Source organism: Condylura cristata, unplaced genomic scaffold (assembly GCF_000260355.1).
Source record: "Condylura cristata isolate star-nosed mole 26May11 unplaced genomic scaffold, ConCri1.0 scaffold00029, whole genome shotgun sequence".
Lineage (NCBI taxonomy): Eukaryota > Metazoa > Chordata > Mammalia > Eulipotyphla > Talpidae > Condylura > Condylura cristata.
Window position 1 is genome coordinate 1075588 of NW_004567130.1, and position 12098 is coordinate 1087685.

General features: G+C 49.4%; 1 protein-coding gene across 1 annotated transcript in view; it reads left to right on the forward strand.

Annotated features, from left to right (window-relative positions):
• DNAH10 (dynein, axonemal, heavy chain 10) overlaps window positions 1–12098 on the forward strand; it is a 119983-nt gene that overhangs the window by 43793 nt on the left and 64092 nt on the right. Inside the window, exons 21-29 of the mRNA XM_004690628.2 lie at window positions 361–477; window positions 561–663; window positions 2748–2926; window positions 3513–3724; window positions 6362–6515; window positions 7386–7619; window positions 8437–8559; window positions 9655–9888; window positions 11875–12098. Coding sequence (XP_004690685.2) covers window positions 361–477; window positions 561–663; window positions 2748–2926; window positions 3513–3724; window positions 6362–6515; window positions 7386–7619; window positions 8437–8559; window positions 9655–9888; window positions 11875–12098 — 1580 coding nt within the window. The remainder of the gene's footprint in view (window positions 1–360; window positions 478–560; window positions 664–2747; window positions 2927–3512; window positions 3725–6361; window positions 6516–7385; window positions 7620–8436; window positions 8560–9654; window positions 9889–11874) is intronic.

The window sequence follows — 12098 nt, forward strand, 5'->3', positions numbered from 1 at the left end:
TTTTTTTTTTTTTTTATCTCTGACTAGTATTCCATTGTAGAGATATACTACAACTCTTTGATCCTATAGTCTACTTTGGGGCATTTGGGTTGTTTCCATACCTTGGCTATTGTGAGATACAGAGGCAGGAGAACTATGGAGACTACAATGCTATAAGGGAAAATTTTAATAAATAAAAAATATAAAAATACTGATTTTACTTTAGTTAATGTAATAAAATTACTTTAATATAATTTTTATAATTAAACCAACTTTTTCTTTTATTGCTCCAAGCAACCTCATCTGCTGGTCCCCTAAGCAGAAGTTCCCCCAAATTTTAATTCCAAATCACTGATCATTAATTTTTTGTTCTTTTACTAGCCGTCTGATGCAGAGAAAGAACGGGTTAAAGTGATTGAGAGCATGTGGCTAAATCTGCTTAATGAATCGATGACTGTGGAGCACGCTCTTGGGGGCATAAAGAGGACTTTCACTGAGGTACCTTCTACATTTTACTTTCCAAGTGAAGATGATTAAAAATAACCACAGGTTAAGTTGACTCAACTCTGCTTTTTTCTCAGATTACTCGAGGTGAAATATCCAATTATAGACGTCAGATAGAGGATTTTGCAAAACGCTTCTACAACGAAGGGCCTGGTTCTGTTGGGGACGAGCTTGACAGAGGTAAGAATGTTCATATGTTCATGTTGGTCTTACTACAGAAGCTGAGGACATTTGCTTAGGAATTTAGTGGTGAGTGTGACGATGCTGTAATTGCAAGACATGTTTTTTCCCTCAAAAGCTTTTTTCTTGGTTTGGATCAGTGTTTGCATATATGAGAAACCAGGCTGCTTTATCCCTTGGGTGCGAGGACTGGCTATGAGAGTGCGCTGAGGAGATCAACCTGGGCCAGGCTCCCCACCCTGGGGAGGTGCAATTTCTGCAGCAGCTCAGCCCCAACACCCCTCAATGAACCCCATTTCTTCCAGCTCCTTGCAATAACATGCTAACTCCTTTGGTACATGTATTCTGAGGACTAAATCCTTGACCACTTTTTGTCTTCTGTCCTCCCAGTAACACAGGCCTAGAGGGTAAAAAGGTGGAAGGCTACCCCCCACCCCCCTTTCTAAATGGATTTGGCACATCCATGAGACAGCACAACACGGGTGGCTTGGGGCACATGTGGACAGTCGCATGGAGCAGGGGTTGGGGGTGGAGTGTGAGGTCAGAGTGTTAGGAGGGCTGCCAGTCTATGGTGAGGTTCTCAAAAGAGGCAGTGAAGAGGTGGTGGGTGGCACATGGGGGTCAGCTCAGACCCAGTCTCCCCTCACCCCTAACAATGTGGGTGGAGGTCTTACCTCTGGAGGTCCCTTATAAGCCTTGTGGCCTTGGGCCACCTGCTTCAGGCCTCCAGGCTGCAGCTTTCTCTCCTGCACCCAGATGGGACAGGCCCTGCCTCACAAAGGTGGGGAGGTTGGGTCCTGAGGACAGAGGGCGCAGTCACACCCCCAGGTGGCGGCTACGGGGACATCATTCATTCCATCTGCAGCAGACAGGTGACTGCCTCTATCCAGAAGACCTACCAAGACTCAGAGGGCCATTCCAAGGCCCAGTGTTTCTGGGAGAAATGAGGTCTGGAGAAATAACCAGTCTGTTCCCTGCACTCATGCTCATGGGGTTCTGCCCAGGGGAGAACCAGACCCAGGGCCCAAGGCTGATTGCACAGAGGTATGTTAGGTCTCGCCCAGGTCACCCTTCCTCTCCTACAACAGGAAGCCACTTCTGCTGGCCTTGAGTCTCAGGCTGATCCTGCTGGGGGCCCTAGTCCTTCAGCTCAGCCACAGGTCACTGGGTGGGAGGGGGAGCGAGGGGCTGTGGCCCAGGGGTGGGGTGGGGGGGTGGGGAGCACAGGGCTTAGAACATTTGGGGCCACATTTCAGGTCCTCAGTAAGTGTCAGCACCGCCCCAGCTCCTCCCCGTCCTGCCCTCCCTCCTATCCTTCCTTCTCCCTTCTCCCCCTCCCTGGGGACTGTGTGTTTGACTGTAAACTCCTCAGTGTGGAGACAGACATACAGCAGGTGCTCAGTAAATGCCAGTGCATGGCAGATGCACTTTGTACAACACCTCGCAGATATTTGGAGGAGCTGATGCTTTTGGGACAAACTCGAGGTGATTGGAAAGGTTTTCTGGGAACCCAGGGCTAGACAGACTTACGGGGTCTGGGCAAATGACATGGGACATGTGGAAATGAGCAGCTGGTGGTAGGTGGCGGGGCCGCAGCCATAGCCCAGCACCTGGCTGCTGTTTTCAGGAGTCAGGAAGGGGCAGGCTTCTGATGCAGTGGGGCAGTAGGTCAACCACCTGTGCCTTTGGCTCCTGGGGGCCTGGAAACACCCCCAAGGCCTGGGGCCCAGGTTCCATCTGGTTCTGTTACTCTGGAGGGCAGTCTGCACGTCACAATTGAAAAATCCCTTGTGGGGGCGCAGGTGTGCAGCCCAGGGCAAACCTGCTTCACAGGAGGGTGATGGAGTCAGTTTCTGACCAGGGGAGCACCTAGATGGAGCCAGCCCGGAGGCTGGTAGTTCTAGATGGCCTGCCCAGGTGGCGTCTATGCAATTGCTTGTCTACGATTTCTCATTTTATTTATCTGAAACTGGATGATGCTGTCCATCCATCCATCCACCCACCTACCCACAGAGCCATCCATCCATCTATTTGTCTCTATCATCGATCTCTATTGCTCAATCATTTATTTATTTATCTCTCAGGAATGGACCTTTTAGCAACTTTTGAAAGAGAGCTGACCAGACATGAAAAGAACCGCCAGGAGCTCGCAAATGCGGAGAAGCTTTTTGATCTCCCAATCACGATGTACCCCGAGCTGCTCAAGGTGCAGAAGGAGATGAAGGGGCTGCGGCTGGTCTATGAGCTCTACAATGGGCTCAAGGTGGGCGTCTCTGAAAAATCTTTTCACCTTTCACCAGTAAAGAGGACCCCACTGAGAAAGGGGACCCCCAAATGAAGAATACACTTTCAGCCTGAATTGCACCTGGATGTGAATGAAGACATGTCCCTCAGCTGCTGGTAGTGGGCGAGGAGAAGTAACACACCCTGCACCCCTAAACCACATGTAGTGTTGTCAATCCACGTTCTCTCCATAGACATAACTTAGTTTTTTTTAAAAGGGCCAGAATTGTTGATTCCATTCAATACAGCTTTAAAATACTGAAAGGACTGAAAAGCACCCTTGCCCTCTGAAAAAAGCACCTCACGCCTCTCTGAAGGACAGGAAAGTGTCACTTGAATTCTATACTTCCTCAGACTCAACTTACCTTCTGTGACAGCTTTCAAAAGTTGGGGTTCTTTGCTTGCATTCCATCCTTTCCTTGTGAGTTTGAGGTGTCTGGGAGCGGGGGACCCCTTCCTAGAAGGTGTGAAGGTGACAGAGTTAAGAAGTCACTCTCCAGGGACAGCAAGGCCCTTTCTGGGGGCCCAGGGCCATGTTGATGGGACACTTTCTTGTCCTTTTCCAGGCAGCAAAAGAAGAGTGGTCCCAGACCCTCTGGGCCAACCTGAACGTCCAGTTTCTCCAGGAAGGCATCGAGGGGTTTCTCAAGAACCTCCGAAAACTGCCCCGGCAAGTCCGAAACCTCTCGGTGGCCTACCATTTGGAGATGAAGATGAAGGCGTTCAAAGACTCCATCCCTCTACTTCTGGACTTGAAACACGAGGCCCTTCGAGACAGGTGTGCTTTGCCCCTGCAGGCTGCTGTGGCAGCATTCAGGGGTGTGAGATACTTGCGCTTAGGTGTGACGAGGTAGGATAAGGTCTGATGGGTAGTAGAGGGCCAGGAATAGGCGAGTGATAGTTTGAATAGGGCTAGCCTGTATAGTTCCTATAAAATGATCCACCACTATTAAAAAACGGCAACAGGCCCTCCCTGGTGGCGCAACGGGTTAAAGCACAGCACTGAGAATCTAAAGCCGCTTCCGCATGAGTTCGATTCCCGCCTGCCTCGGAGGTGACCACATGGCGTGGCAGACCTCTCCTGACCCACCCACTGCTCCCCTCAGCAGTGTACTTCATCGATCTGCCTGTTCTGTTCCACACTCTGTCTCTGGTGCAGCCTCTCACCACCCCTGAGCCTCTGGCCTATACCCTGGTTCTGTATGCACAAATAAATAAATCTTTAAAAAAAAAAACAAAAACAAAAACAAAACGGCAACAATAACAACAAAAAGAGGCAGAGAGAGTAGCTTCATTTGAAGTGAAAGAAAAAGTTGTCAGGGTTCTGTTGGGCTCCATCCAGCAGAGAGATGCCTCCCAGGTGGGTGTTTTAAATTTTCTCGAAAGTTCGCCGTTTCCTCTCAGTGATGGATTTGGCTGTTCCTCAGGCAGGCACACTCGAGTGTGGCCCGTGTGTTCATGAGTCCCATGGGCCGTGACGGTAGGTGGCACTTTGCTGTGAAGCTCTCCAGCAGCTTTCTTCTCTGGCTGCCTCTGTATCTGGTGTTGGTGTTGGGGGTGTGTGTATGTGCTTTTGTTCTACCTTGAAAAGGCCTCAGAATGAGCTGGGTGCCTCCCCCAGAAAAACAGAAATGAAATTTCCTGGCAGAAGTACTGAAAACATTAAACAGTAAAATTGTTACTGTTACTAATCAAATGATTAAATATATTTCCGTAATTAAAGAAATAAAACCCAATCATTTCAACACATAATTGTTGTCAAACATGATCCACGAGACATTTCATCTTCCCCTTACAAAAGCTGCTGCTCCCAGGGATGAGTTTTGCCCCCTGGGTGTGTGTCAGTCTGGACTTGGGCAGCAGCCCAGAAGCCCCCAGGGGCTGGGGCTGCCCACCTGCCGGTTTCCTGAGGGAGCAGTCAACACCTGACGCGCGGGTGGAGGAGGCTCCCCTCCTTCGGTTGCGGTTGCACCCCAATGCCTCAACAGGAGCCAGCAGGAGCTGGTGAATGCTCCCTGGGGTGCCCCTCCCTCCCCTGCCACCCGTCACACACCATGAGGTCAGGTGACTTCATGCTGCTTCACAGGAAAATCACTGCCATTTCTTGATTGTGTCCATGAGAAAATCTTTCTGTCTCTCATGTCCTTAACACCTGTCTGTGCCCTTAAGTCTCCCTTACGAGGAAGAGCAGGACCCCTGAGGCCTAGCAACTCACTTCTTTTTGCTTAAAGGCATGTGCTCTAAAAAAGTCAAGCCACTTTATTATGGAAAGCCCAAAGTTTTTGCTATAATAGATAGCAATCACAAGAATGAAAAAAAGTTGCACTCCAGGCCGTCGCCTGCCCTGGAGCAGGAGGCTGGCAAATGGCAGGAACAGCGCTGAGTGAGATGTCCCCCTGGAGACTGTCCCCCGCTGTGGCCCAGAGGGCGGAGGGCACTGGAACTTGTCTCAGTTTCCTGAGACTCTATGTCCAGCCACGCGTCACCTGGGGGTCCTGTGAGCAGCCCTCCTCCTGGCCTGTGACACCCTTCAGCTTGTGGGCTGGACCCAGGAATAGAGCGAGCTGAAACAGAAGAGCTTCCTTCCTGCCCGTTTTGCTTATGTGTACGAGTATATGTGTTTACAGCACAAGTCAGTGACCCCACGCTTGCTACCCACACGCTGGCGACCTGGCATTTTCTCTGGGCCTCATTGGCCTCCTCAGTGACAACTGTTCCCTACAGGCAGGACCATGAAAATAGGCAAACGCAGGCCAACTGCAGACCTGAGCAGAAGGCTGAGCTGGGCGGGAGCAGAGCTGTGTCGTGTCCGCGCCAGCTCCAGGGACCCGCGCCGGCCCGGCAGACTCTGCTCGCCTCGGACTCCTCTGTCACGCTGCAGTTTTCATGTTGTCCTCAAGATGATGTGTAGCTATTTAGATGGTTTCATCACTCCCTCGCTTTCTGCCAAGAAGGTGGTCGGGTCCCCTGGGCCAGGGCTTGCTGTTAGCTATTGGGTCCCCCAACTACCTGGCGCAGGTTTGGCGCTTGGGAAATACTCACCAAATGCACACGTGTGTGCTCATAATTTACACCAGGGCCTCAGAAGGGTGGGTAGGCCCCACCGAGGTCGACACCCTGGGCTAGAGACTGTGGCAGAAGCAGTTTCCGAAGAACTGGAAGTTGCATATTTTTTTAGCTGGTTGGAGGTCTGGCCAGAGAGCGCTTGCTAGTAGTGCCTGGGCCTAATTCTGGCAGCCAGTGGGATTTCGGAAAACTTGGGAAATCTAATTCTCACAATGTCATATTTCAGAATTCCATCACAAGAAGTGTTTAGAGTAGGATCTCTGCTGTGGTTGAAGCAGGGATAATGAAATTCACCACTGACTCCAATAAACATAAAGCTAAATGGGCTTTGATGTGGTTGCCCTTTCAGGCATTGGAAAGATCTTATGGAAAAAACAGGGGTATTTTTTGAAATGACGGAAACTTTCACCTTGGAAAATATGTTTGCCATGGAACTTCACAAACACGTGGACGTTCTCAATGAGATTGTGACGTCAGCCATCAAGGAGATCGCCATTGAGAAGGTGAGACTTTTTTAGGTATAAGATCCCTGAGAGAAAAGGAAATTACTTTTCGTTTTCAAAGGGGAAACATATTTGTTCTGGTACTGTCGTGCTTGAGAAACAAAGAATTATTACTCTAGAAATAGAATTTCAGCTCTGCTAGCTTTTTTATTGTCCTTAACTATAGTTTATCCTTGATTTGTTTATTCAAGATACATGAGTGTTAATGGTAGAAAACTGAGAGAATAAAAGAATCACTTATAATGCCACTATCTGAAAAAAATTAACATTTTAATGTATAGCACTGAACACTTAAAAGTACATTGTATGCATGTATATGTACATACATGCATGCACACTACACAGATCCACACACAACACACACATGCACCTGTCTGCAGACACAATCACACATAAACACACGCCATGGCACACACACGTGGGCATGACCACCGCACACATGCACACACATCCATATCACAGATGCACATAAATATCAATGTTTTTCTAAACAGGAATAATAAATAGGCATATAATTTTGTAATTTGGCTTTCTTGAGTAACAGTATACTCAACGCAAGGTCAGGATATCATGGAATTTAGGCCCTAGTTCTGGTGCTCAGTGAACTGGGAAAGCTGCTTTGGCAACTCGAGTCCCTTATTTCCACCCCTGTGAGATGTGGGTAACAATCCTTAGCTCACGAGGGTGTTTTGAAGACTGAGGGGTCCGGGCCGAGCCCAGCAAGTAGCCCTGGGCTCGCGTTGCAGAAGCTCGGCCGGCTCAGCCAGGGCTCCGCCTGGGAAGTTGACAGAAGGCGAGCTCGGAGCTGCTGGGGTTGGGTTCTGGGTTTTGATCATGTGTCTAGACCTTCTTTTCCGTCTTCCTGAACAGGCAGTGAAGGAAATCCTGGACACATGGGAAAATATGAAATTCACCGTGGTCAAGTATTACAAAGGCACCCAGGAGCGAGGATACATTTTGGGATCTGTCGATGACATTATCCAGGGCCTTGACGACAACACTTGCAACCTGCAGAGCATTGCAGGGAGCAGATTTGTGGGGCCCTTTCTGCAAACTGTTCACAAATGGGAGAAGACACTTTCTCTAATAGGGGAGGTCATTGAGGTGAGAGAAAAGACAAATGGAAGGCGATGGAGAGCCCAATTCATAGCAGGAAAGGGTCTTTATATGAGATGCTTGTGCTCAGAAACGGGCAACCCTTTTTTATGGCTTTGTTCTGGGGCTGGGGTGGGGTGAAGTGCCTGACCATAGAATTTGATGTAAGTTTTTGTTTCAATTAATGTATTTTTTAAAAAAGATTTTACTTATTTATTTATGAATACAAGAGCTGGGGTGCAAGCCAGGGGTGTGAGGGTGAGTGGATTCCTCAGGGGAGCAGAACAGGAAAATCCACTGCTGAGGGGAGCAGTGGGGAGACAGGAGCGGTCTGCTGTGCCCTGTGGATCACTCCCTGGCCGGGGGTTGAACACAGGCAGCATCAGTGACACAGTGCTGCGATTAACCCCCAGACCAGCAGGGAGGCCCATATGTGTACAGTTTGTTTCTGAGCCTCTGCTTTCAGTTCTTTGGGGGTGTCTCCAGGCGTGGAATTGTGGGTCACAACACTGTGTTGACTGCTGCCTGGACTTCTGCTCAGCCTGCCCTTTCCTCTTCCTGTTTGTGGGGCCCACGGCCAGCTCCCATCCTCTGTCCTGGCTGCTGTGGAAAGATTTGCTGTGCATGGCTGTGTGTTTACCAACAACTAGTTAGGCCTTCCCCGCCTTTTCTGGGCATTTGAAAGGAGAGGAAAATGTGTATGTGCTTGCTGCCGGCAGGCCTGGAGGCCCCTAGGCCTGAGCTCACTTGAGCCTGTCAGTCAGGTGGGCTCTGCTGTCGTACCTCGGCGCCCCCCGCCTACTGACACAGGCCTGTGCTCGTGCAGATCTGGATGCTGGTTCAGAGAAAGTGGATGTACCTGGAGAGCATCTTCATTGGTGGGGACATCAGGTCACAGCTTCCGGAAGAGGCGAAGAAGTTTGACATCATCGACAGGGTGTTCAAAAGGGTGAGTGGCCCGCTGCTGTCTGGGCGGAGACCGAGGGACAGAGCCAGACTGCCATGCTGTGTTTGCAGGTGGCATTTTCACCACTTGGTGACTTCTGAACTCTTTCTGTCACTTGTTACGACCTTAACCTGTTCAGTACAAATTTCTGTTTGTTGTGGCGATGGCAGAGAACTTTATGTCTCTCTTTTTTTTAAAGATTTATTTATTTGTACATTCAGAACTGGGGTACAGGCCAAAGGATTAGGGGTGGTGAGAGGCTTCACCAGCGACAGAAAGGGAAGCAGAACAGGCAGATCATTGAAGTACACTGCTGAGGGGAGCAGCGGGCAGGTCAGGAGAGGTCTGCCACGCCATGTGGTCACTTCCGGGGCAGGCGGGAATCGAACTCATGAGGAAGTGGCTTAGGCTTCTAAGTGCTGTGATTTAACCCGCTGCGCCACCAGGGAGGGCCAATGTCTCTATATATTTAATTACAGAAGCAATTTATCTGAAAAGGTAGGAAACTATAGAAAAGTACAAGAAATATGTCTCCCTCCACTAATGTGACTGTTAGATATTTCTTTTATCTTTTTCTACATATGCAAGTTTAAAAGTGCAATTATGATAGTTTTTTATCTTACACATTTTTTTTTGTCTTCTAATTTTCTTTTTGTATGATGAGGGACATATTTCATATTATGAAACAGCTGAGAAGAAAATTTTTTGGTAGAGGATCTGGGGTATAGATCAGAGGTGGGGAGGGAGGTGAGAGGGTTCACCAGAGAGAGAGTGGGGAGCAGACCAGGCAGATGCACTGAAGTACACTGCTCAGGGGAGCAGGAGGGGTCTGCTGTGCCCTGTGGGTCAGCTCCCTGGCCGGGGATTGAACTCAGGCTGTAGGGGTCAAAGGGCTGAGGCTAATCCTTAGGCCACAGGGGAGGCCCCTGAGAAAATGCCTTAAAGCCTTTGTGCCTTAACGCCTTTCTGCAATGCACCATGACAGCTCTAACGTTAGCTTGCTCGTGAGGTGCCAAGGTTTGGGGCCTGGCGGATGCCCACCCAGAGCACGGCAGGGCTCTCCTCCCCTCGTGACAGCGCTCTCTTGGCCTTGTCCAGATCATGGCAGAGACCTTGAAGGACCCGGTCATCAAGAAGTGCTGCGAGGCCCCAAACCGCCTGACTGAGCTGCAGAACATCAGCGAGGGCCTTGAGAAGTGCCAGAAGAGCTTGAACGACTACCTGGATTCCAAGAGGAATGCCTTCCCCCGGTTCTTCTTCATCTCCGATGATGAGCTGCTCAGCATCCTTGGCAATAGCGACCCTCTCTGTGTCCAGGAGCATATGATCAAGGTGGGCTGGGTGTGGGGAACCTCCACGCAGGTGCTCTCCTTGGTGATGTGTTTTATCCCAGTTGTTTACTGCACTCAGAAATTACACCTGGACTCAGCTGCTACTTGCAGCCTTATCCCACATACTCCCAGGCAATGTTTGGGAGCAAAGAGCCGATGCAGGAGAGTGCTTTAGCATATAGACTCGGGGGCCCGGATTCATAGCCTGGCTCTCCATGAATTTGCTGTGTGACCTTTGGCAAGTTACTCAACCCCTCTGGGTACCCATTCCCTAGCTGTAAATGAGGAGAATCCCAACAGTTACCTGCCGCCACGGGGCTGTTAAGCACAGTGCGTGAGTTAATGCCTACCTGTTCTACGGTAGGTACTTAGACAGGGCCAACCATAAAATGCTGGCTCAGTAGGCACCTCCACCTCCCAGAAGTGACGCTTGCTACCATCTATTTGTATGTGCTCTCTGTCTCTGTACAGTAAAGCTGTTCAGGCATAGGGGGTGCACTCTTTGTTCCCCACCCCACACACAGTTCTGCCTCCACTTTCAAGAAACAGCTGTAACTGTGAGTCGGTTATGATTCCTCCCAGCTCTTATTTTCATACTTTCATATAAAGTGTTTATTCCTGTGAACAGTAGTGGATGGCAGGAAACACCACACAGGGGACTGGCTCTTGGGTCAGGGGCTGGTGCAGAAGTCCCCTGTGGTTAGCTGAGGACAGCACTGCAGAGTCAGGGCTTCTCAGTCTGGGTACTCTCGACTTTGGGTTAAGTAATTCTTTGGGGTGCATGTGTGTGCGTGTGTGCTTGGGGGGGCATGTCTTTGCTTTGTGGGATGTTCAGCAGTATCCTTGTCCTCCGACCACTGGTACCAGGACACCCCTTCGCAGTGTGACCACCACAGATGTCTCCAGATGGAGCCAACTGTCCACCGGGAGCAAAATCATCAGCAGTAGAGAGCCCGGGTGTTGGAATAAGCCTTTTATTCCCAACCAATGAAGCCCTAAGAAGCAAATGCTTGACCCACATTTTCCCATTAGTGAAAGCTGATGTCCTTCTTAAAGTCAGATATGTATTTAGTTAATGTGTGCTTTCCTTTCTCAAGGGAGAGGCTCATATTCCATCTCTACTTTTATAAACAAATGTTTTACTGTTGTAGAAAAACATGTTGTCAGAAGTATTCCATTCGGGCCCTCCCTGGTGGCGCTCTGTGAAGCTATCCGCAGCCACTTTATGAGTTTGACCCCCGGCCAGGCAGGTGACCCACAGGGTGACCCTCAGCAGTGTACTTCATCGATCTACCTGTTCTGCTCCCCACTCTGTCTCTGGTGGAATCTTCTTTCTGGCCTGTACCCCAGTTCTGGATGCATAAATAAATCTTTTTTTTTTTTTTTTAAAGTATTCCATTCACTGACAGCCCCTTCCGCAGAGCTCTGCTTTTCTTCTTTACAGTCCGCCATCTTCTCTCTCCCTCTGGTCTTATATTGTGGGTCCTCAGGGACTCCCTTTGCTGAACTTTATTCCGATTAGTAACAAGGATGAGTGTTTAATGCATCAGCATTTCATGCATGTTCTTTCATTTGATCCTTCCAAACTCATCTTGTAAATTACTCAATTATGTTTGTTTCAGGCTGAGAGTGGAGAAGTGGCTTGCCCAAAGCTACCAGGGAGGACATCAGGGGACTACAGCCACAGGTCTCTCTAACACGTCCAGATCCCTTGCCACGCCAGCAAACACTCTAGAATCCCAAGTGTAGGGAGAGTCTTTTTTTTTCCCCTTGAAAAAAAAAAAAAGAAAGAAAGAAAAATCCAGCAGAGACCTTTGTGCAGCATACACCAAAGATTCCAGTAAACACCTGAACAACTGGGTGAATGGGCACCTGTCACTGTTGCTGGCACCCTGGCAGCTCTGATGTGTGACGAGACACTACAGGCTGTTCTTGGGCCCAGAGCCTCACGTGAGTCTCACAAGGCAGCTTCTCCACTGTCTTTCAGATGTTTGACAACATAGCGCTGCTGAGGTTCAATGATGGTGACAATGGAGAGAAACTAGTGTCTGCCATGATTTCAGCGGAAGGAGAAGTCATGGAATTTCGCAAGATCATAAGAGCAGAAGGGCGAGTGGAGGATTGGATGACAGCTGTTTTGAACGAAATGCGAAGAACAAACAGGCTCATCACCAAGGAGGCTATTTTCAGATACTGTGAAGATAGGAGCAG